The 27,817-nt window shown below is 33.1% G+C and overlaps 1 protein-coding gene across 1 annotated transcript in view; it reads left to right on the top strand.

Moving 5' to 3' along the window:
• Positions 1-7,656: 7,656 nt before the first annotated feature.
• LOC148609390 (ligand of Numb protein X 2-like) overlaps positions 7,657-27,817 on the top strand; it is a 74,599-nt gene continuing 54,438 nt past the window's right edge. Inside the window, exon 1 of the mRNA XM_088540923.1 lies at positions 7,657-7,991. Coding sequence (XP_088397049.1) covers positions 7,657-7,991 — 335 coding nt within the window. The remainder of the gene's footprint in view (positions 7,992-27,817) is intronic.

Genomic DNA, 27,817 nt, shown 5'->3' with positions numbered 1-27,817 from the left:
AATGCAATCTATGTTGGTAAATGTAATACAACACTGTTATTAAAATACTGGAATTTACTTCATATTGAAAAAAGCCTTGTGTCTGGTAAATAAATATCTCGCTTTCTACTTTATTTGTTCATTTGACGAGTAGTGATCTGACACTAATGTAAAGCCTTGTTTCATGTTTAGTTTTGTTAAACATACGTGAAATTTGATTTATCTTATACAAGATATGCGAAAAAGTACCTTTTTCCCGTAAAAGGTCATAATTCAAATAATAAAATGTTCGTTACCGCATCGTAACCAACATTTTATAAGAAACAACAGTTGTAGTTTCTGTTACAACATAGTATACTTTTGTCATTCTTATTTAGTTGGTCAACAACAACACTAGTACAACTAATCTATAAGGCTGGACGTTTTGTTCTTTTTAGAAATAGCAGAAGTTGTCAAATTACATAGACAAATAGTTTACGCTACTTACAAACTTTCCTCTCGGAAGAAAATGTAGGGAATAATCATTCAATTCATACTTACTTTGATTTTGAACATGTGCCGCTTCTGAACTTCAAGCAAGAAATGTGGGCGTCGTTATTGAAAAGAATCAGGCAGATAAGTGTGTGTTTAGGAAAGGTGGTAACGGACATTTAAGTAACAAACATTTAATTCACAATGAAATAATGGAATCTAAGGATGGAAAACATTTTAATCAGATGTTAAGATTCTAATTCTAAAGATACATGCCCCATCTTTTATTTGAGCAATGCTTTTATTGCTTGTTCATGTGTTTCAGCTAAAAATATATGGTAACGTACATTTGATTTTAACTTTACAAAACAGTAGGTGCATGTTTCTCTCTCTCCATAATATCTGAATATTTTATTGACCACAGTCATACTTTCTTTTATGTATCAATATATCTTAATATAAGTTATTTACATTACAATACTGTAGTAAAACAATGTATGCCTTATCTAGAAGACATGCAATGCGATTGTAACGGACATTTTTGAAACAAGAAATTTTGGCGACACGTCTTTATATGTCACTATATAAGTAACAATCAACAACTTTTATAGGAAAATTAACTTTTTTGATTTGTTATATATACAGGGATAAGTTACAGGATGAATTATTTTTATATTGGTGTAAATACGGTAAAATCTTGGCAGTTTTGTTTGGATTCAAAGCTCGGCGACAGTAGCGAACATTTAAATTTTGACTACAATGTACTTAAAATTGAAAAAAAATGCAGAAGGGCTTCACCATCAAGTTATAAGTATGTCTGTTTGATACGACTGCCAGCGTTTCACAAAAGCCATATATAACTATCACAATTAGTATATGGTAACTGGTAGACCCTAGAACATCAATTGCATGCCCTTAGTGAGAAACAGTGTATAAGCCATTTACATGTATTAATGTAGGCTAGAAGAATGGATTTCTATAATTCCAACTAAATGTCAAACATTTAAGCTTTGCTTAAGAAGGACAGGGCTATTTATATTAAAATCATGAATTCGTTAATGATGCACTGCAGATTAGTTATGGATGATGTCTCACAGGAATGTGTGAAACTTCTTCAAAAAAGAACTCTATTCCTGTGATAAAATTTTAACAGTCATTAAAATTTTCATCAAATATTGGAGCGTTTGGGTTTTCGTTTGAGACTTTTTAATATAGAAACTCATGCTTCTCACCTGTCACGCAATGGTATTGGCTATTATTAATGTAAATACATGTATCTGATGAAAAAAGGAAATGGAAACAAAAAATAAGGCTATTCCAGAAACTAATATCTGAGGAAAAAGACTTGGAAAATTAACTCTAGAATATAAGAAAAAAAGTTCAACTTTACTTAAATGTGTTGTTTTTACTGTTATGATATCATAATAAATATATGTAATAATAGAAATTTGAAATCTGAAATGCTCGCAAAGAAACATAATTCAGTTCACATACCCTATATAGTTTTGGAGCTGATAAATCTGACTTTTCATATGTTCTGGCAAGTTTTTTATCCTGTGTCTAATGTCTAAGCAGAAATTGCAATAAAATTCGAATTGTGTGTGTCCACACTTGTCCCAACTGTTCATTGTTTGACATCTGCTAAATCATATGTTTTGTATAGCAAGCTTTGCTTGGTTAAGCTTTTTATTCATTATTACCTCCTTTACAGGTAAACCTAGCCAGTACTATTTTCTTTTTCATCTAAAATTTACTTGAGTCAATAAGTGAAATATTCATAACGAGGAAACAAACAGCTTTAATGTTTTGAATACTTAACTCTTGTTAAAAAGAATTGTTTTTCTCAATTTCAATAATATCATAGTCATGCTTTTATTAAGGTGGGACAATACCGTATGGGCTGCATCCATATTTATCTTATTCTTAGCATGTGGCTAGAATGCACCGGGTTACATCGAAATATGAAATGAAAAATAAGGGTCACTATTCTCAATTTTTCAATATTTCACTTTTTAAAACTTATTTTTATCTCACCTGACCAAAGGCCATGTGAGCTATTGCCATCACTTGGCGTCCTTCGTTAACAATTTTTCAAAACTCTTCTCCTCTGAAACTACTTGACCAATTGGAATCAAACTTGGTATGAATGTTCCTTGGGGTATCCTGCATAGAACTGATGTGGGGATTTTTGATCCCTCGAAAAACTTGGCTGCCGTTACTAAAAATAGAAAATAGGGTCATACAGTAGTTTTTCGCATATATCTCCAAAACGGTTAGGTATAGCCAAATTCTGATGGAATAAAAGTGTTTGGCATGATGAGATCTATCTGCGGGCAAATTTTCATTTTAATCTATTAAGCCATGTTGGAGTTGTTGCCCTTTTTTGACGTCTTTTTCCTATTTTTAATGTTGTTTCTTTCAAAAATCTTCTCCTCTGACACTACTTGACCAATTGGAACCAAACTTGGTTTGGATGTTCCTTTGGGTATCATGCATAGAACTGATGTGGTGATTTTTGATTCATTGAAAAACATGGCTGCCATTACTAAAAATAGAACATAGGGTCAGATAATAGTTTTTCACATATATCTCCAAAACGGTTAGGTTAAGCCCCATCCTGACTGGGTAAAAGTGTTCAGTATGATGAGATCTATCTGCAGTCAAGTTTTCATTTTAATCTGTCTAGCCATATTGGACTTATTGCCCTTTTTCGACATCTTTTTTCTATTTTTAATGTTATTTCTTTCAAAAATCTTCTCCTCTGATACTACTTGACTAATTGGAACCAAACTTGGTATGAATGTTCCTTGGGGTATCATGCATAGAACTGTTGTGGGGATTTTTGATCCGACTAAAAACATTGCCGTCGTTACTAAAAATAGAACATAGGGTTAGACAGTAGTTTTTTGCATATATCTCCAAAACCGTTAGGTTTAGCCAAATTCTTTCAATAACTGAAATGATCCTTATTTATAGGACTACAAAAGTCTTCTGGCGTAAAATTTGTCAGACGCCTTCTTATAAGAGGTATTGCCCTTGAGAGGGGAAAATGGCAGGTTTTTTTTTCTACAGTTTTCAGCCAGTATCTTGAAAACTATGATAGATTTAGACTTTTATTTACTGAAATGATCCTTATGATAAGTCCTATCGAAGTTTTCTTGAGTCAAAATTGTTGGACAACATCTTGTTTAATTTATTGCCCTTGAAAGGCAAAATTCAACCAGGTGAGCGATTCAGGCTCATGGGAGCCTCTTGTTGTGGAAAAATAACTAAGAAATACAAAGAAAACACTTTATTGGACACAAAAAATTTCTATTTTGCATGCCAGAGGAACACCTAGAAATTATTATTTTGATCCTGACTAAAAAGTAACATGATGTTCCTTAAAAAACTTGCATTGTATTGGTGTAAAAATTAATTTTTTTTCTCAAGTTATTTGGAATAAATATATCATGTAGAATTCTAGCAATGTGGACATCAGGCTTTTCAGATAATATTGGTAATGTTCTATAACTTAAATACAAAAAATTAAATTAAAAATTAAATTTAATTTCCTATTCTCTTGTAGGCAGGGAACACACACATACATGTATCTAGTTTCATCACAGAAATAACATATAGAATCATTCTGAAGACGTTCATAATTTCTAAGTTTTATTTGCCCCCTAATCAAAGCTTAAGGTTTTCACCTCAGCTCCACATATCCTCCATGGTCGTGAGAAAACTTGAATCATGAAATATTTCTGGTGTAATTTTCTGACACCTAAAACCTTAGTCTTCAATATACAAAAATGTTCATTGTAGAAGTAAACACACCACTTCATAAGCCAATAAAAGGAATCATAGATCAGTGGTAATACAACATTGTAAACCAAAAAGAAAATGTAAGACAATACTAAGACACTGAAACAGCTCCTGACTTTGGACAAGCAAACAAATCCTAAAGTGGGATTGAACTACAAATGTAGTTAATAAAGCCTCCAAACAATATCCCTTTATAAATATATGTGATTTCTTCAAAAGCAAAATGACAATAGCATAGGAAGTAGAAACAGGGAATGTGTTAAAGAGACAACATTAACTTACAACAGACAGCTGATGATGGTCAGCAGGTCCTCAATATAACTATGGCAGTATGGGTGAAATCCCACATCCATTGGGTTTGAAAAAAAGTTTGCATGGTGTCTTTGAAATTTTGAGTATGTCAGTACTGTACATACATGTAATTTTTCATCCAGGTGGGGTTGTTGTCTTTTTGACATACATGTATTCACCATATCCATTCTCATTATTTGTAAAACAGGTTTTTATTTCTAGAATTTGTAACCACAAGAATTACAGCCTGCTGTGCTTCTCGCTAGTGTATGATGCATGATCAATTATAATCATTTCAATTGCACTATTACTAGGAAACCATAAAAAAATGTTGTGCAGCATCTTCTTTTATGACTGCAGCTTGGTAATGTCTTTTGGCAATGTCCTATCTTAATTTGAATGATGATGATCTGATCCAGCAGTTTATTCCTTTTATCTTTTTGCTCACCTCGCCAAAGGCCATGTGAGCTTACGCCATCACTTGGCGTCGTCGTTGTGAACAAATTTTCAAAAATTTTCTCCTCTTAAACTACTAGACTGACAGGTTTTAAATTTGGCATGATTTTTTCTTAGGGTGTTCTGCACAAAAGGACTTTTGTGATTTTTAATCCGTGAATAGATATGGCTGTCTATGCTAAAATGGAACTTCGGGGTCGGAAGACAGGTTTTTGAAAATAATTAAAAAATTGTTGCCTTTAGCAAAATTTTGGTTCAGGTCATGAAAATGCTATTAAAAGCATTTCCTGCATTTGACAGTTTATTTGAATTTTTTTTAAATAAGCAAATGGTTAACCAGGTGAGGGATTCAGGCTCTCTTGAGCCTCTAGTTGATATTTTGAAACATAGGAATAATTGAAGCAGGAGTAGAAAAAATTTTGAAGTTCAAATGTACTATAGAGTTATTTTTTACTGTCTTTCATCAGGGGAAGTTACCAGCCTAAAAATGTCTATGAAATATACAAAAAAAATATGCCTCCTCTCAATGAATGAGTGGTTTATTGGAAAAACCTTGTCTGTCTGTTGGCCAGAATTTTGTCAAAACTATCCTGGCTCCCAATGAATGAATTTATTTCAAATTTGGTGTATGGTTTTATATAGATAGGGCTTAGCATGAGGTATAGTCAGCACAACAATGCCTGTAACTTTGTGTCCTTTCCCTCTCTTTATGTAGAATAGTTTAAAATTTGTATATCCTTTATTTTATGTTTTATATGGTCTTTTGAGGTCAACACTTGGTTTATGTGCAATAACTTGAAGATCTGTTAGTATATTAGTTTTTACGCTTGTTTTAGAAGATGAAACATATGATGTTATACTTATATCCATTCCTTCATTGTTCACACTTCCTACTATAATTAAAAAATGCTACCGCCAATTTTTGTGAATCTATGGATAATTGTTTCTTTCTTCATTAATTTCAGTTTTGTTCATTGTTGAGTACATGTTACAGGTTACAAAAATGGGGCAATTTTCTGTTTCTATCTTACCCCTGCTGCAATTACGATAAAATTTTGTTGACTTGTTTATTTATACTGATGAAAGCTACCTGTCAAATTTAAAAAATTTTTGATTTAACGATTAGAGTTTTGGGACTTTATTCATATGAAGGGAGAATTAAGCAAATTTCAAATCATAAAACAATAGTGGTTGCACCAACTTTCATGAAACTTTAGCGAATGATGTTAGCAATTTTTTTATTTTTATAGATTTCCAATTTTTATTTATGAGTTACTTGACTTTATTCATATCCTATATTTGCACAGTAAACAGAAATTTCTTCAAGCAATTTTCATGAAAGTTAGTTGAATACATGTAGTTTATTTCTTTTAATGTAAGCTCCCTTTTGATTTAACATGTTTATGTTTGGGACTTAATTGAGACAAATATGGGGGATTTCGTGTTTTTGTTCTTTAACTAAAAAAAAGCTTCCACCAAATGTCATGACATTTCTTTTGATCTAGGCTAATTTGTATTCATCAAACACTTCTGGAACAAATTCTATGATTCATGGAAAGAACATTGTCTGTTTGTCTGTTCATATTATCTTTAAAAAGTCTTATTTGTTTTAATTATTTGACCATTTCCATCTGGTCAAAATATTATCATGTGCTATACATTTAATCTCAATCAAAACTGAGAGTTTGAATTTTGTGTCCATATTTACCTCATCTACTTGGGCATATCTAGCTATGCTTCGCAAAGCATTTTATTATGGTGCTATTTCATATATTCTGTCTTGGATACATATATTTAAAGGTATTATTTTCTACAATTTTGAAAAATATTTTGTACTTAATATTGTTAAAAATTTATTTCAAGGACAAAGGTTATAATTCCACCCCACCACCAAAAAAAAAAAAAATTGTGAAAATCAGTACACTATGAAACATTAATATCTTTATACCATTGATGGATTGTCAGAAGATTTTATTGCTGCACAAGGTTCTGTACCGCAAAAAAAGATTGAAAATAGTTTTGGGGTTATAGCTTTTACCTTTTAAGATTAAAGGCAAGAAACAAACATTTTGTAGAACCTGATTATAATTTTTATTATGAAGCTTTGTCCTGGGAAGTATTTTATCAGGTAAAGGTCTAAAGCATGAACTCCATCTTCATTTCAACTTGTGGGGGGGGGCATTTTTTTCTTGCTTGTTGTCAGGTTTTATTTTGATCAAAGTTCAACTGACTACAATGGACATGTATATTATGATAAAGCAATCAGAAATAATGACTGATTAGAGTTACTCCCCTTTGAACATAAACATCTTCAAATGATATGTAATTTTGTGCATGGTGGGTTCTGTCACAATGCATTCTTGACATTGTATAATTTATTTGTGGATTCTAAGAATGTTGGATCAGTATTGATTGATTAGTGTAAAACATCTCATTCATAAATTTGTAGTAGATAAATTCTTCAAATGTATGGAACATGAATCAAATCAAACATCTGCTACAGTCACAACTGTAGAACAGCTAAAAAAAGTAATGACTGATTTTTATGAAACTTTTCACAGCACAGAACTGTAAAGTGATTTCATTGTATTGTAGATTTACAAACAATGAGGTGACAGTAAGTAGTCCAGTAGTGGGTAGAGTGCTGTTGGTAATATGGCTGCCCTGTCATATCATGACTATGAAAATGATTCAGTAGCCAAATTAACTGCTAGTCAGTTTAGGTACCAAGGACAAGCTGTGTGCCCAAATTGTGGCCAGATCCATGAGACAAACGGAAACCATCTATATGACTACTACCAAGCTGTTGATGAAGATTTGATGTGTCATATCTGCCTACAGCCTTTGGTGAACCCAATCGACACCAGGTGCAGTCACACTTTCTGCACCCGGTGCCTTGAGAACTATCTGAGTATACAGAATCAGTGTCCAGTTGATAGGCGGCCTTTATCTGAAAAAGATATACAGCAGTCTAGTGTCCTTGTACGGAGGTAAGTCCACTTAATTCTTAACCTTTTTATTTTTATTTAAACTTTGTATTCATATCTATTCTCTTCAGTACTAAATGTAATACTAAGTCAGTATATAACATATGAATGAGGTAAAATCCATTAAATGATAGTGTATTTAAGACTTACTCACTTTTGCAATATTACCAGTGATGTATCCTGCCACAAATAATATATATGGAGAACATAATGTTGATATAGTGTACTATAAATTACAAATAATTATACATGTATCAGTACACTTATAAATTGCCATGAACCTTCATAAATGTGGCAATGGAAGAAAAAAAAACAGTGTTGATAAAGTAAGGTATTAATTAATTATACATGAATCAGTATACTTATAAATTGCTTTGACTTTGAGCTTTTTTACTTTGCTTGTCTAAATATAAACCCAGTTCAGACTGACAGTATTGTTCAGTTGAGACAGCTATTCAGTTTACAATGCAATTGATGTGAAATTAGGTCTTCGAAACATGTCCAGTTTAATCAGGTAAATGGTTAATTCAGAGTTTTAGTTTACACAGGTTTCACTGTAAACCAAGTATATAATTTGTATCAGCAGTAAGATAGTCTTCATCATTGACCTACATGTAGTGAAAGATTATTTGAGTTCACAATCAGAAGTTTTATACCTTTTGATGTAAAGTACAATTGACATATTCAACAATAAGTCTGTTATAAGAAGAATTATTGTAACAGAAGTTGCATGTCATCATGCGATATGGAAACTAATTTGCATGTTATACTAGAATTTTTACCACATAAGCAAAGGAAATTTTCCTCGGTGGTAATTAGATTTTGGATTAACTGTCATTATTGCTTATATTATGAGCATTATATATTAATTTGTTTTCATTTAAATCCACGAAATTATAGTTTCTTTGTTGGTAGTAATGAAAAAAAGTATTATTCCAACAAGTTTAACATACACTGCAGTGTTAATGATTACTCATATGTAAACATATGTAAATTGCTTAACAAGTCAGGTTTTTCTTTGGCAGGCATATGTTGTCCTTGTAAACTTAAAAAAAAAATTCAGCCGTCAAGTGGAATCTAAGTAAATGTTATCACAAGCATCATTGTTTATGCTGATAATAAATTTGGTCCGCATTCTTGTGTTGGTGGAGTCCGAGTTGCTCATTCTGTTTCTTTGTACATGTTGTTGTGGTTATATTTCATGTTTTTTGTTGTGTGTGAGTTTTCCCTGTCTAATCTTAATCCTTGGGTAATAAATCTTTTGATTTCTGCACAAATCTAGGTTCCCTTGGTTGAATTTTTTAAACAAAGGAGTAAAGTTTTATCTCTTTAACTTTAGATGAAACATGATTAATTTCAACCTTCCTACATTAGATTAAAAAGTTTTACTGAAGTTACCATTGGATTTATGTTGTTACAGTAGTAATTATTATTGAAAGACATAATATGACTATTTTTGCTCTCCTATTCAACAACTTGAGGGATTGTTATGAAACTTGGTGGAATGTTAAGTTACATTTATTGGAATGTGCATATTGTCAGTTATTTTTGTTTGGACCAAAATTGTAGAAACTGTTGGCTGAGGCATTTTTCAGCAAATCTTGGGTCTGATGTATTGTCCACAACACCTCAATGACTTGTAGGATTGTTATGAAACTTGTTGGCATGTTAAATTACCATATTGTCAGGAATTTATGTTTGGGCAAAAATTATAGAAATTGTGGCTGTTGCACTTAGGCATTTTTCTTGGGTCTGCAATTCCTGCTTAACAATTTGCAGGATTGTCATGAAAATCAATGGAGTGTTATGTTACCATAGCGATGTGTGCACATTGTCAGGAATTTATGCTTAAAGTAAATATTCTGTTATTGTGTTGTCGGGGGGGGGGGGGGGGATTTGTCCTGTTAAGGGCAATGTCTAGTTTCCCCAATATTATCAATTTCTCATTGAATAAGTGAGTGCTGGTAGTGGATTCAGTCTTTCTGTAGCCTTCAATTTATAATGCCCCCCTGATGAGACTTTCTTGTTTTTTTAGATAATATTTTTAGTCAATTCTTTGAAACTTTCAAAATCTTGACTGGATCCTGCAATCTATTCATAAAAAATTGTAAGTAAGAATTAGTTGTAATTTATGCCCTCATAATACATCAAATTATCATGACGTCCTAACTTTTAAAATTGAGCACTGATTTCATGATTTATAGTTCCCTTTTATTTGACCGATTTTAGTAGTACATGTTCATCTCTAACATTTTCATAATTGCATGATTTCAAATCACTGAAACAGTTAACTGAAATTTTCCTCACTTTTTATCTAAATAAATGAGAACTTTTATCAGCTAAATGGGTTTTCTATATGTTGCATTCTAAGGGGTGTTAATATCTTTAAGATACATGCATCATTTTATAATGATTTGCATTTAGATACTAAGTTATCAATTACTTCTTTTAGATGCATAATTTTAATGTACAAAAACCTTGTAATGTCTTTATTTCATGGTAATTTCCTTAGACACTGACTGTCGCTGGGAAAATGTTTAAGTCAATGTCTTTTAAATGCATGCTTTCAATGTGCAAACACATTTTCATGTGTCTAATCCATGTTATTGGACCAATATTTTGATAACATGCTTTAGTCAATAGCTTTGTCATAAAATGATTCTGATGTTAATTGACTTCAGTAATTGTTTGGTGGAAGGTTAATGGCATCCCTTGCCATATTGTACACTTTACTTGTTCAAAACATTTTATGAGTCCAAGAGTTACCACTGATTTAATTAATGAGTTTTCATGCTACTTAGCACCTAAGACTTGAAAATTTGAAAATTTCACATTCCTGAAGTTCAACACTGATGTACTAGAGACATCTATTTATTATTTTGACTAAGGGGGTTTTTAACGTCCTTGACTACCCTGTTGGATCTCGCACAGACAGCTATTATTTTGATGATTGGCCTATCTACTTATATGAAATACCATCGGGGATGAGGGTAGCACTTCCTATATATAAAGTGATTGGGTGTGCCGCTGGAATAGGTACCATTTTCCAGCAGGCAAATATGTAAATAGGTGAGGAAAAACGAACATGATTGCATGATTTTTACATTACAAATTATGTGGATAGTCAGAAACATCCTTGTCCTATCATCTGTTGTAATTATTTTTGTCTTTGTAGAATAAATCAATAATGAATATTGAGATTATATATGTCCTAGTATATCATTTCTAAGAGAACACTCCTTTTATATATTGGATTAGGTCTCTTTTGTATGACCAAATATTTGAAAAGGTCTACATTTTTTTAAAAGCAAAAAATATGAATAGGATGCTGGTTACAGATTCAAAGAAGTGTTGAAGTACCTCCAGGAAATACCATATTTAAATGAAATCATTATTACATACTTCCCAGTTTGATGTTGGCAGGTAACTTAAGTTATATTCAGTGAAAAAGTGGTTCTTTTCTCATATTTTTACTTTTGCCCTTCATAATGATAGACATAGATAGGTCATTTTTCCTCTTTTATGAATAGTTTCACAATCATCATTTATTTTGGGGCCTTTTGCATTTTCCTTTATGGTATGGGTTTTGCCTATCATTGAAGACCATGTGATGATTGTTGACTTTTGGTGGATGATTGACAATCATATCACATCTCTTATTTTTATAACAATCAATCTTACTATCAATCTCTTGTTTATTTGTCCTATTTTGTGTAATTACGTTTATAAGAGTTTATATGGAATATATCTACAGTACCAAAAAGTTCCACAGATTCCTGGAAGAACTGTAGTATTGTTTAGATTGCATGTTATCTCTTCATGTACAGTGATGTCATCAATACTTGCTGAAAGGATTCTTATGTAACATAATATTAATAGAAGTTCTGTTAGCTAATACTTCACTTCTACAAGAGGCTGATGTCACTCCATTCTATTGTATATAATATGGATAATATCTGTTTTCACCTTTGATGGTCTGTTGGGAAACAGATTGTCTTTGTACTGTCTGAAAGTTGATTTGAACATCAGGTCTCCTTAGTGAATCTTTCCCAATTATTCAAACTGTTAATGGTTGATTATTTACTAGAACTATATGTCTGAGTCTTCCTGCTAATTGCTGCATTTGTGTGCAAAAGATGTTGTAGAAAATGTAGTCATTAGATATACTTAACATTGTGCGATTTTATATTGTGGTGACCACTCGTGATTGGATAAAATCATTTATCTAAATAATTGAAGCAGCAATGTGCAAATGAAGAAAAATCCACATGCCGTTGATGAAAATATTTGAATGAAATATGCCATTGACTGTAAAAGGAAAATCCATCCTCCAGTGATAACAATATTGCAGAATGAGGTTGAGACTGACATAGCTGTATTTAAATAATTCTGCTTGAATCTTATTTGACCAATATCTGAAGTCTTGAGTTATTGCGATTCTTTGAAATGCAGAATCTAATAGGGTGTTTAGGCTTTTAATTTTAGACCCAGTTTTTGAGTTGGTCAAAATGGACCAAATAAATGGCTTTGATATGATTTCAACAATCTTTGAAACGCTGAATCTTATTCATTTTAAGATTTTTGACAATAATAAATACAATGTAAATATTAAATATGACACTTTTAAGTTTTTAGACCTTTAATCTAATATCATTTTATGCCAGGAACTTATGCTGAGCCACACCATTTTCAAAGCTTTCTGAAGGTTAAATGCAATGTCAACACATAGCCGTCTGTGATCATATCAAGCAGCATGCCACAAAGCATTATGTAAAACATGACTTTAATTTGTTCATTTTGTTTGCAATGGAAACATCTATACTAGTTTTTTTTTTATTTAACATGATACATGTATTTTCTGTCATGTAATTATTAGGATTAGGACCATAACATGTACTATAACAACAAATTGCTTAGTTTTGCCAATAATAATGCATAAACTTCATATTTCATCATACATGCACAAGTAATTCCTTTTCTCGGACATTGACAAATGTTGATGTTGCATGTTATATTGAAGTTGTTCATACAAGCTGAAAGTGTTCTTATGTAACTTGACATCAATGCATATATGATTGCTATTGTATTCTCTTTTAAACAGGAAGTAAATTGGTTGTCACTGCAAGAGTATTGATGTAAGGTTTCTAAGTCACTTACTTGTAAATGGGCATGTTAACATTGATTTTCCCAAAGTATAGATGAATTCATGTCTAAAGTACATGTAATTGAGGCATTTACAGTATACTTGATTCAGTGATTTTTTTTATGCCCACAATTTGCTTCTGGTTATGGCTTATGTTATTTTTTTTCAGACATAGATAATTTTCAGGATAATGAAACAAGGCAAAATATGAAATTTTTGATAGGGTTTCTGCTGACATTTGCATGTTCCCTTAAAAATTATGGCAAAGGAAATCTACTTTGGTATAATACTTGTGATTCAAAGATTTCTGAACATTTATTTGGCAGTCGTACCCCTATCAAGTCATACCCCTATCAAGTCATATCCCTATTAGGTCATACCCCTATCATGTTGTACCCCTATTAAGTCATACCTTTATCAAGTCATACCCCTATCAAGTCGTACCCCTATTTAGTCGTACCTCTATCAAATCATACCCCTATCAAGTCATACCCCTATCAAGTCATATCCCTATCAAGTCATACCCCTATCAAGTCATACCCTATCAAGTCATATCCCTATTTAGTTGTACCTCTATCAAATCACACCCCTATCAAGTCATATCCCTATCAAGTCATACCCCTATTTAGTCATACCCCTATCAAGTCATATCACTATTAAGTCATACCCGTATCAAATCATATCCCTATCAAGTCATATCCCTATCAAATCATATCCCTATCAAGTTGTACCCCTATCAAGTCATATCCCTATCAATCGTACCCCTATCAAGTCATACCCCTATCAAGTCATATCCCTATCAAGTCGTACCCCTATCAAGTCATATCCCTATCAATCGTACCCCTATCAAGTCATACCCCTATCAAGTCATATCACTATCAAGTCATACCCCTATCAAGTCATATCCCTATCAAGTCATACCCCTATCAAGTCATATCCCTATCAAGTCATACCCCTATTAAGTCATACCCTTATCAAGTCATATCCCTATCAAGTCATACCCCTATCAAATCATATCCCTATCAAGTCATACCCTTATCAAGTCATATCCCTATCAAATCATATCCCTATCAAGTTGTACCCCTATCAAGTCATATCCCTATCAATCGTACCCCTATCAAGTCATACCCTTATCAAGTCATATCCCTATCAAGTCGTACCCCTATCAAGTCATATCCCTATCAATCGTACCCCTATCAAGTCATACCCCTATCAAGTCATATCACTATCAAGTCATATCCCTATCAAGTTGTAACCCTATTTAGTCATACCCCTATCAAGTCGTACCCCTATCAAGTCATATCCCTATCAAGTCGTACCCCTATCAAGTAACTGAAATACTGTGAAAGTAATTTAATTGGATACCAATTTTCCTGAATTAGGGAAAATACACAAGTTCATGATTCTCGAATTTATGATTCTGAGGTTTTCAGTACACACATCAATGGAAATCTGCTGTTCATTGGGAACCAGTTCTTGGTCTGGCTCACCCACAAAAACCACGAAAATTGGTACTTCTCAAACAATAATACTTTTATAGTATTCTTAATACAATTTTATGGCAGTGAATTTTTTACCTAGAGCTGGTGCCAACACGGCTTGTCTATAAAGTTATTTTATAAAGTTACAGCTTATTTTCTATTGAAGTATAAAAAATGAATGTACATGTATAAAATGAATGTTTTACACTGCCATGTATCAGGGATTGATTCTCAATGTCACTATATTACACTTTTATAAAAGGTAAGCTGTTTATTTTAGATTTATTAAGTTTAATTTTTTTATGTATCTTAGGAGTGTGAAAGTATTGATCACAACACATTGTCAATGAAGCTTCATGTCCACAATGTGCAATGGTCAATGCTTTCACATACTGATGAAACGTCCAAATTGAAACTTTCAATTCTTTTTTTATTTCTATTTTATTTTTAGAGTACACTGGCTAAACCCAGTGACCAATATAAGTAGGGCAATGATTGTGTGCATGGCCTTTATAAATACTAATAGTTATTTTAATAGATGTGTTTCGTCCACTCATAAAGCATCATTAAGAAAGCTAATTATGCAGTGGGATAAGCATGTTCTAATAATAATGCTCAATAAAAGTAATTATGTACATATGGTACAACTAGAGTTGTTATAAGTTGTACAAATCAACTTATTGTTTACAAAAATTAAAAATTATCAAACTGTAAATAATCAGTGTGATATTAGTACCTTTTTGTAAGTCATATCCTATTCTTATCCTTTATTCACAGCTTCAAGGCTGAACCATCATGTGTTTGTACATATTCTAACATGATTATACCAAACTATCGCTGGATTGAATCAGTTTTGACTATTCTCTAGTATTAGGACTAGTGACTATAGACTGTAGAATGTGAGTGGAAAACCCTTGACTTCATTGTGGGAAGATTAACTTTTTCATTCCCCATTCCCATGAGAATTACTAAATAAAAAAATCTCAGAATACTGCACTAGGACAATGAGAGTCAAATTGTCAGAGTTCTTGTGGGAATAAAACTCACTACATCATTCTAAATGATTTGATTCTGAAATTGCTATGTTCTTCCAGAATTTAATCAAGTTTCTACAACTTGCAGTCCTTTTTGTCTGGAAATTTAATTTCCTGAGTTTTAAAATTACATTAATGGGCAATAATCAATGGTTTACATGCAGTTAATCGCCTGTTTTACTGCATTTAATTGGTGTAAACTTGGTGCTCCCTCATTCCAGGTTTCATGAACAAGATATTACATTAAATGGCTTTATTTAATTCTCTGATTGATGTTCTTGATCATTCGTGAATATAACAGGCAGTGGCCAGTGGTTTGGAATGATGAATAGTTCTGTTTCTATAGTAGAAATCAGCCAAAAAATTCTGAAACAACAATATAGAAGGACAATTCAGAGACATCAAAATCCAAGTATATGACCAAAACAAAAAAACAGGAAGCAGAGATAATCACCATGTACTGTGTAGATAACAATAAAAACCAAATTTATTTTATAACTGAAGGTATTAGGAAAACGAGACATCATGCAAAAACTTAACACCTTCTGTATGAACTCTTACAAAGAAGAAAAAAAAACAGGAGTGGCATCAGCATCTCTGGAAGGATTCATGGCTACACTGTTCTGTCAGTGGCATTTATCAGTTTGGAAATGAGTAAATCTGGGAAGCCTTAAGAAGTTGAATGGTTTGTCTATATGATGGTCCCATTTGGTTAGGCTTGATACTGTACATTGTATGGTATATGTTAGCAGGTTACTGGATACTGTACATTGTATGGTATATTTTAGCAGGTTACTGTACATTGTATGGTATATGTTAGCAGGTTAGCTGGATACTGTGAAAGTATTATTATTTGTGGAGTTCCAATTTCTGTGGATTTTGTGGGCTTGGTAAACCACGGAATTTGGTTCCCAATGATAAAAAAATATTCTATTCTTTTGTATGACAGAGTTGTCAAATCCACAAAGTGATTATTTCCCCTGAACCATAAAAAATTGATACACACAATTAAAAGTACTTTTGCAGTAGTGTAAATTTCTAATTGTATTAAATTCACAGGAATTTATTCCACTTTCTATTTTAAAGGAATATAATGGGTATATCAAATACTTCCATGAGAATAAGAGTTATGTAGAAATATCTAACTTCATTACAATTTCCATATTGTTAAAAGGATTTACTAACTGTTTCAATCTTAGTTTGTTTGAATATTTTTGCTTATCTGTAATATTTGAAAGGTCATATATGCATCATGTAGACTTCAGATGACTCTGAATCCTTGCAAAAAGAACAGTGGATTCATTTTAGATTGACTCTACAAAAAATTAGACACATATTGTTTTCAAAGATTATTCAAGCAAAATGAAAATGTTAATTTAGAATTATAATCTAAAAAATTGGGTATCAATCTTTCATCTACCAAATAATTTGTCAGGAGTTATATTTTATTGCTCACATATCACGATTGATGAGCACTATCAGATTCACTACAAAAATCATGTGCTGGTCCCTGTCTGATGTCTAGTTTTTTTCTGTCAGCCCTTCACTGTTGGTATAAACAAGTCAATTTCTCAGTTGGTTAAATTGATACCCATACTTATTGTTAATTCAGCACATAGACTAAGGAAAATTTGGACATGATCATTACAAGTCAAATTATAACTTGATTTAATTGACACCTGTACTTGTACCAATACTAATTAATCAGGACCTGGTCAAACCAGTACCTTGATTTTTTATTCTTTTAGGATTATACTTCTTTGTTTTAATGATACTGTGCTTCATCCAATAAAATATTTATTGGAAATTTGAGTTGAACTTTGTTGTGTATTGAATGTAAAAAAAACATACATGCATGCATTCTCAATTTTTTATAATGTTTGTGGTAGACTTTAATGAGATAGTGAATCTGAGTATTATTTTATACTCCTGCTTGAAAGCAGAAAGTTATAAATGGGTTTATAGTGATTATACTGTCTGTAGGGTTGTCTGTCCTCAGTTCTGATCTTGTTTTTATGTCAGTAATGTATTTTCATTTATTTAATTACTAAACATTATAATCAATCAAAAGAATTTGTAAATGAAGTTTTATTTGGTTTTAAATTGAATATTATCAGTGATGATAATGGATTGCTAGTACATTCATACATTATAAAATTATTATTAGTTATAAGCTCTGTGTTTGTTTAGTTAATTATCAATGTTATTTTGAAACCCTGTAGTACAAGATGAGCACATGAAACAGGAGGTGCACAATGGCATCATATGTGAAAGAATTTGTAAATGTTTCTTGTATGTCCATGCAGTGGTTTTAGAGGAGTGCAGATTAGAAGATGTATCCTTAATTGATCAATGACAAGATCTATGTTTTAAACCAGAAAACCCCAAAAAGCCATTCATCAGATGAAAAAAAGAAAGAAATAATAGGAAGTCACAATGGCTTCATTTGATAAAGGATTTGTGAAAGTTTGAAGTTGGTCCCCCTTGGTCAACCAATGACTAAGTCCATGTTTTGTTTTAGGAAAAAACCCAAAAATTCATTGAGATAAAGAAAAAAGACTCGTGGCAATGGTATTAATACATATCCACAGCAAGTGTGACAGCCATTCATTTATTCACAAAAATTGTTCATTACCACAAATGTGAGGTACTTTTCTCAACAACACTTCTTATATGTACTATCAGTTAACAAATATGTATGTACAACTTTCTTATCAATGGTAATAAATCACTGGCTTAAATTGTATAAGCCAAATATATTGCCCAACAATGGACACTGGGTTTCATGAACTGTATAAAGTTCTGAATATCCTCAAATCCTTTTTGTTAAATATGTGATTTTGTTATGACCAAATGCTTTTAGGACCTTCATCACCAAGAGGTAGAAAACTAATCCTGCCACTACAAAAAATTAAATTACATTGTAGTTTCAATATTTGATTGTTGGGTATATGCATCAAATGTTTCCTAATTCAATTTATCTTCAAATCTGACACTATGATGAATAAAGAGAAATGGCAAAATATAGTCTGACAAAATGTCCATGTCAGGGCTACTGGTAGCTTTTAGCCTATTTGTCGCTGCCATGACAAAGTGTCTATGTCAGGGCTACTGTTAGCTTTTTAGCTCACCTGGCTGTAGGCCAAGTGAGCTTATGCCATCACTTGACATCCGTCGTCGTCATCGTCGTCATCATGGACAAATTAAAAAAAATCTTCTCCTCTGAAACTACTGGACTGACAGGTTTTAAACTTGGCATGATTGTTTCTTAGGGTGTTTTGCACAAAATGATTTTTGGGATTTTTGATCCATGAAAAAACATAGCCGCTGTTACTAAAAATAAAACATAGGTGTCAGATTGCAGTTTTTTGCAAATACCTCAAAAACCGTTGCCTTTAGCAAATTTCTGGCACATGTAATATTGTTCAGCATCATGAGACGGACCTATGTTAAAATTTTCAAAACAATTGGTTAACTGATGTAGGAGTTGCGGCCCCTGAAACAGTTTTTTTTATTTTTCACTTGTGCAACTTTGAAAATCTTCTCAAAATCCATTTTACAGAATTCAATGAAAGTTAGCATTTATGTTCCTTAGGGTATCCCACACATAATGAGTATTGGGATTGTTGATTCATGAAAAAGCATGGCTGCCGTTACTAAAAATAGAACATAGGGGTCAGATGGCAGTTTTGTGCAAATAACTCAAAAACCGCTGCCTTTAGCAAATTTCTGCAAGATAATATTGTTCAGCATTATGAGATGGACCTATGCCAAAATTTTCAAAGCGATTGGTCAAATGATGTAGGAGTTACAGCCCCTGAAACGGTTTTTATTTGCATTTTTTGCATGTGCAACTTTGAAAATCTTCTTCTCAAAATCCATTTTACAGAATTCAATGAAAGTTGGCATTTATGTTCCTTAGAGTATCCCATACAAAATGACCATTGGGATTGTTGATTCATGAAAAAGCATGGCCTCCATTACTAAAAATAGAACATAGGGGTCAGATGGCAGTTTTTTGCAAGTAACTCAAAAACCGTTGCCTTTACCAAATTTCTGGTGTGGGTTAAATTGTTAAGCATCATGAGGAGGACCTATGCCGAAATTTTCAAAACCATTCATTGACTAATGTTGGAGTTACGACCCCTGAAACAGATTTTTTTTTTTTTTTTCACATGTACAACTTTGAAAATCTTTTTCTCTAAAACCATTTAAGTTCGTTGAATGAAAATAAACATGATAGTTCTTTAGTGTATTGTGCTCAAAATGACTTGTGATTTTTTAAATCCATGAATAGATATGGCTGCCTATACAGTATAATACTAAAAATGGAACTTAGGGATCGGAAGACAGGTTTTTGAAAAGAATTTAGCAAAATTCTGGTTTTGGTCATGAAAATGCTATGAAAAGCATTTCTTGCATTTGACAATTTAGTTGATTTTAACTTAGCCTGTCTTATTCCTCAAGTTTTTCAAATAAGCAAATGGTTAACCAGGTGAGCGATTCAGGCTCTCTTGAGCCTCTAGTTGTATATATTTGTTGCTGCCATTACAAAATGTCCATGTGAGCTACTGTTAGCTTTTTGTGTCTATTTGTCGCTGACCTCATTATCTTTATTTTTAGATAGATTCTCCTCTAAAACCACTCTGGATGGATCATTACCAATTTGGTCACCAACTTTCTTTGGGCATCTATTTCAATTTCTGTTTGTAAAAAATGGGTAAATGCACTTATTTTGAAGTTATATCTCAACAAGAACTATCTTTTTTAATACCCAATCTGATTAAGATCTTATTTGGTGAACTGTCTGATCACTGTACTACATTTATATTTTGTATTTTAATTATTTAATTGGTTCAACAAGTAAACTATTTCTAATTATTCATTATATAAATTAAAAATTATTCAATATATAAAAGTAATTGAAAATAATCCAGACACCAATGGAACCTTCAATTGCATGGTTGCTACCACACTTGTCCAGTGAAATGCATGGTTGTAAGCTACATCGGTTAGGTTGCCATGGTTAAGCATCATGGATGCCCTGTGATGTCAAAGTGAACTCGATGCCGACTGTGTCGGAAAAACTCAGATCAATGGAGGAATATAAAGGCAAAAGCCCTTTGGCTTGAAGTTATACAAAGTGTCTATTTAGTGGAAGTTGTAGTATGACTCCTCAAATATTAGAGTTATGCCTTTAAAAGGTAATACATGGCTTTTTTGCTAATATCTTAAAAAACTATTATCTGGCTTGTTGGTCTCATAGTGGCATGCTCGCCTTGAGTGCCAGAATCACAGATTGGATCCCCAGCTGAGTCACACCATGGACTTTAGAAATGGTAATTACTGCTTCACTGCTAAGTATGGAGAGTATTTAAGAGGATATAGAGACGACTGGTCTGCTCATAGTCAGAATAATGTGTCCAAGTGGGATGACATGCCTACTTGCTTGCTGTTGCTTCTATAAGCTAGTTCCAGCTCAGTGTGTTGGACTAGTACAAGGTATAGACTATTTGATTGGTCAGTCATTCTTCTCCTGAAATGCATGAAATATCTGCCATAGGAAATATCAAACCATAATCAATCTATCAATCAGTAGATGATATAATGTATAGTTCTTTCAGTTAATGAAATGATCTTAAATATCCATCAGTTTGAAGCTGTAAGGCAACTCCTTGGTACAGTTCTCACCCTTGAAATTTTTTATTTACTAAATATTAATTTTTTAATTTTACTTATTGCAATTATTTGTCTGTTTACTTTAGAATGATAGAAACACCACAATTGTTTCAGTATACATGACTGGAGAATTTAAAAGCTAGAGGAAAGACGTGGGGTACTTGAGTTACATATGTTCACTGCTGTTACTTTGTACATAAATTATTGTTTACAAGACTACCTCTTTGCATTTTCTTATAGCCCCTTTATTATATACAAGACCAATACATCAAGCTTGAATTTCATGTGAATTCTTAATTTTCTTTTCATTCTGTGGATTGATGATGAGACAAATCAAATTTGAGATGGTCCCTAGGGATATAAACATGGTAATTACAGCTTCCTGTAATGAATTGTCCTTTTGACTTCGTTTATTATAGGATTCTGTGTGTCCAGAAACTTTATTAAGGGTTTTTTTATGTCCAGAAAACTTAATCAATTAATTAATTGGTTATGTAAAAAAACAATAGGAAATGGAAATAGAATTATCAGCTTGTCATGGTTCAGCCTCTCAGATATTCTCCTTCAATTATCAGCTTATCATGGTTCAGTCTCTCAGATATTCTCCTAGAATTATCAGCTTATCATGGTTCAGCCTCTCAGATATTCTCCTAGAATTATCAGCTTATCATGGTTCAGCCTCTCAGATATTCTCCTAGAATTATCAGCTTATCATGGTTCAGCCTCTCAGATATTCTCCTTCAATTGTCAGCTTATCATGGTTCAGCCTCTCATATATTCTCCTTCAATTATCAGCTTATCATGGTTCAGTCTCTCAGATATTCTCCTAGAATTATCAGCTTATCATGGTTCAGCCTCTCAGATATTCTCCTAGAATTATCAGCTTATCATGGTTCAGCCTCTCAGATATTCTTCTTCAATTGTCAGCTTATCATGGTTCAGCCTCTCAGATATTCTCCTTCAATTATCAGCTTATCATGGTTCAGCCTCTCAGATATTCTCCTTCAATTATCAGCTTATCATGGTTCAGCCTCTCAGATATTCTCCTTCAATTATCGGCTTATCATGGTTCAGCCCCTCAGATATTCTCCTAGAATTATCAGCTTATCATGGTTCAGCCTCTCAGATATTCTTCTTCAATTATCAGCATATCATGGTTCAGCCTCTCAGATATTCTCCTTCAGTTATCAGCATATCATGGTTCAACCCCTCAGATATTCTCCTAGAATTATCAGCTTATCATGGTTCAGCCTCTCAGATATTCTCCTTCAATTGTCAGCTTATCATGGTTCAACCCCTCAGATATTCTCCTAGAATTATCAGCTTATCATGGTTCAGCCCCTCAGATATTCTCCTAGAATTATCAGCTTATCATGGTTCAGCCTCTCAGATATTCTCCTTCAATTGTCAGCTTATCATGGTTCAACCCCTCAGATATTCTCCTAGAATTATCAGCTTATCATGGTTCAGCCTCTCAGATATTCTCCTTCAATCATCAGCTTATCATGGTTCAGCCTCTCAGATATTCTCCTTCAATTATCAGCTTATCATGGTTCAGCCTCTCAGATATTCTCCTTCAATTATCAGCTTATCATGGTTCAGCCCCTCAGATATTCTCCTAGAATTATCAGCTTATCATGGTTCAGCCCCTCAGATGTTCTCCTTCAATTATCAGCTTATCATGGTTCAGCCTCTCAGATATTCTCCTTCAATTATCAGCTTATCATGGTTCAGCCTCTCAGATATTCTCCTAGAATTATCAGCTTATCATGGTTCAGCCCCTCAGATATTCTTCTAGAATTATCAGCTTATCATGGTTCAGCCTCTCAGATATTCTCTTTCAATTATCAGCTTATCATGGTTCAGCCCCTCAGATATTCTCCTTCAATTATCAGCTTATCATGGTTCAGCCTCTCAGATATTCTCCTTCAATTATCAGCTTATCATGGTTCAGCCCCTCAGATATTCTCCTTCAATTATCAGCTTATCATGGTTCAGCCTCTCAGATATTCTCCTTCAATTATCAGCTTATCATGGTTCAGCCCCTCAGATATTCTCCTAGAATTATCAGCTTATCATGGTTCAGTCTCTCAGATATTCTCCTAGAATTATCAGCTTATCATGGTTCAGCCTCTCAGATATTCTCCTAGAATTATCAGCTTATCATGGTTCAGCCTCTCAGATATTCTCCTAGAATTATCAGCTTATCATGGTTCAGCCTCTCAGATATTCTCCTTCAATTGTCAGCTTATCATGGTTCAGCCTCTCATATATTCTCCTTCAATTATCAGCTTATCATGGTTCAGTCTCTCAGATATTCTCCTAGAATTATCAGCTTATCATGGTTCAGCCTCTCAGATATTCTCCTAGAATTATCAGCTTATCATGGTTCAGCCTCTCAGATATTCTTCTTCAATTGTCAGCTTATCATGGTTCAGCCTCTCAGATATTCTCCTTCAATTATCAGCTTATCATGGTTCAGCCTCTCAGATATTCTCCTTCAATTATCAGCTTATCATGGTTCAGCCTCTCAGATATTCTCCTTCAATTATCGGCTTATCATGGTTCAGCCCCTCAGATATTCTCCTAGAATTATCAGCTTATCATGGTTCAGCCTCTCAGATATTCTTCTTCAATTATCAGCATATCATGGTTCAGCCTCTCAGATATTCTCCTTCAGTTATCAGCATATCATGGTTCAACCCCTCAGATATTCTCCTAGAATTATCAGCTTATCATGGTTCAGCCTCTCAGATATTCTCCTTCAATTGTCAGCTTATCATGGTTCAACCCCTCAGATATTCTCCTAGAATTATCAGCTTATCATGGTTCAGCCCCTCAGATATTCTCCTAGAATTATCAGCTTATCATGGTTCAGCCTCTCAGATATTCTCCTTCAATTGTCAGCTTATCATGGTTCAACCCCTCAGATATTCTCCTAGAATTATCAGCTTATCATGGTTCAGCCTCTCAGATATTCTCCTTCAATCATCAGCTTATCATGGTTCAGCCTCTCAGATATTCTCCTTCAATTATCAGCTTATCATGGTTCAGCCTCTCAGATATTCTCCTTCAATTATCAGCTTATCATGGTTCAGCCCCTCAGATATTCTCCTAGAATTATCAGCTTATCATGGTTCAGCCCCTCAGATGTTCTCCTTCAATTATCAGCTTATCATGGTTCAGCCTCTCAGATATTCTCCTTCAATTATCAGCTTATCATGGTTCAGCCTCTCAGATATTCTCCTAGAATTATCAGCTTATCATGGTTCAGCCCCTCAGATATTCTTCTAGAATTATCAGCTTATCATGGTTCAGCCTCTCAGATATTCTCTTTCAATTATCAGCTTATCATGGTTCAGCCCCTCAGATATTCTCCTTCAATTATCAGCTTATCATGGTTCAGCCTCTCAGATATTCTCCTTCAATTATCAGCTTATCATGGTTCAGCCCCTCAGATATTCTCCTTCAATTATCAGCTTATCATGGTTCAGCCTCTCAGATATTCTCCTTCAATTATCAGCTTATCATGGTTCAGCCCCTCAGATATTCTCCTAGAATTATCAGCTTATCATGGTTCAGCACCTCAGATATTCTCCTTCAATTATCAGCTTATCATGGTTCAGCCCCTCAGATATTCTCCTTCAATTATCAGAATGTGCTGAAAAATTATACAAAGGTTTTAGTTGATCGTTGTTACTAAAGAAACTGACATCAAAAATTCACTTCAGGGTTACTACAAGATTTTATCATAATACATGTATGTCTCAAAAATGAATTCCATAAAATCTTTGTACTATGTATTTAACATACATGTAGTTGGGATATTTTTTCAACTTGCATTGGACAATTTTTTATATGTATGCATTTTAACCCCTGGTGTGCATGCTCATAGAACATTTAGCTCTGTTATTGAAAAGTCTTGGTAAAAAGTATGCTATACATGTCCATCTTCAACGTACTGCAATGAATAAAATGAATAAACACATTCCTTCAGCCACTTTATTGTTTAATTATATCCACTGTCAAGTTGTCAAGTCAAAGGACATCATTATAGAATATATAAGATGGCAATAAAAACTGGTGGAAAAATACTTGATTAAGATTAATGAAGGTTTGTATGTCTTAGAGACCATGGTCATCAGGATGTAATGTATTGGGTGGACAAGATGAAGGGAAATTAGAGAAGGAAAGTTGGAGGATTGAAGGATGGAGATTACCGTCTTTATATTGCTTGGACTAATGAGTGTTTCTGTATGGGGTGGACAAGAAGAATGATTAGAGATTATAGGGAAAGAATGGGGGAGTTAAATAGTTTGAACTGGATGAAGTTTTGTATATTGCCTTAGAATGTACAGACATATGAACTTTCTGTGTAGGGTGAATAGAGAGATTGAAGATAGGGGGAGAATGAGATACATTGTTAATAGATAGAAAGATTGAATTAACAAGCTGTGTCTTGATGAGGAGATAGATACGATGTAAAGCATACTGGTAATTGTTCCTTGGTAGATATATCCAAGGACCCAGCTGTAGGTTTAGATATATCTAGGTTACTTGGTGATGGAGGCACCCATAGAATAGATTGGTCAGGGTGATGGTTAGAGGTGGCTGTATTACATTCTGGACATTGAGATAAACACATTTAAGTTACAATTTTCTAAATGAATATTTTTATTTCTTATTTTCCTGCAATAATACATTGTACTTTAATTAAAAGATGATTGTATAGAATTTAACCCTGAATCTGTAGTGAAAAGATCTTTTTTTCATAGTATGTGACATTAACTCCAGCTTAACTTAAATCCTTATTTTGCCTTGCTAAAACTGGGAATAATGCAGACAAATCCATTCTTCTAAAACATTAATGAACAAAGGATTTGCCCTGATAAATATTTATAACAGGCTGTAAAATTCACAGGTGTGGAATTTGTATCTTTGATGTACATTGATTTATCAGTTTTTGAGGTAGTTGTCTTCTATAAATATAAAACATTCTTTTTTCTCAATAGGGATTCTGTTTGGCTAACTGAAAAAAAAATGGGCATTTGGCAATGTCTATCTTAAAATATTCTTCAGTTAGGAACAAACTTCAAAATTGTCATATATATATATATACAAAATTGTCATATATATATATAATAAAGTGCAAGTCCATCTTTACAATCAGGATTTGAACCTCTTCTCTTCTCTGACATCGATGGCAACACTGCCTGTACTAAGTCCGCGCTCTAGACCACTCGGCCAACTAGGCTATATAAGAATATAGCTTTCGTTAACCAAGTGATAATTCCTCGTAAATAAATATAGAGCGCAAGCATTAGCACATGATGTAACTGAATAGGAAAACCTCTGATGGTATCGGTAAGACAGTAGAGGATCTGCAAAAGTATATAAACACAGCCACACCAAGTATATAATACGTATAAGAAGTCTAATGGGGTGAGGCAACTCCACCATCCTACAAGCTAGTTCATTACTATGTAGATATGTGGCATGCACAGAGAGGATAAACATAGAAGATTATTACATAATTCATGTATAAGCTACACCCCAACTCTAGAATCGATGCAAGGGTGCAAATTTGCCACGCAAAATTGGTCAAAAATCAGAAATCAAAGGACAAAGACCATTCAAGGAAAACAAACACATATAACAAATGTAACCATCAATTCGTCATTATTCTTTATTACAGTTTGAGATAAAACACCTAGACTTGCATTTTTTGTTTAAATCTTCGTTCTTTATACCCTTAAGGAGGTAGACATAGGGTAAGGGACACAACTCTTACAAATCATTGGAATGTTTGTATCCAGCATTTTGCATCAATCTCATGTAAGCATCAAAGTAACTTTGATGGATTCATTCTGTTTCAAATGAAAGCTTAATATGCTTTGGTGAAATTGAATATGCAAACATATCACTGATTTCAAGAGTTATGTCCCTTACCTTAGGTCTACCTCCTTAATGGATATAGTGAAATCTGTCTAAACTTAACCCTTCTTGACTTTAAAATTGTTTTTGTTTAGACAGGTGTTCTGTTATAAGAAGGTTGGGAATATATTCAATTTGATATAGAGGGACAATAAAAAGTGTCTGGTTCAGACTTGGTTTTGGATTTTCCAGGGTTCTGTTTAGTCAGTTTTCACTGTACAAAGCTTGTAGGAAGAAACTCAATGAAGATTAACAATAAACAGCATGGAGAGGGAATTAAAAAAAATATACAAATAAAGTGTTATTTTGATTCTTACAAGTCTATTATATGCTAAACTTCCTGTATAAATGAAATAATGGATGTACACATCCTTCTGTAAAGTCAAAGCTTTTATGGATGGTATGTGTATTTACCATGAATAAACTATTAGAGAATGGAATGGCTTTGTGATACTAATTATATTTCTCAGGGATTTTCAGGTAAACAGGTAAAATATGTGTTGGCGTAATGGAATGTTCATGAAAAAAGAACTGACAAAATTTCCTATATTATTTGTG

Source organism: Perna viridis, chromosome 8 (genome assembly GCF_037379345.1).
Source record: "Perna viridis isolate PV_CMFRI_1.1 ecotype Kerala chromosome 8, ASM3737934v1, whole genome shotgun sequence".
NCBI classification, from domain to species: Eukaryota; Metazoa; Mollusca; class Bivalvia; order Mytilida; family Mytilidae; genus Perna; species Perna viridis.
The sequence above is the reverse complement of the archived record's forward strand: the minus strand, read 5'-3'. Positions and strand labels throughout refer to the sequence as shown.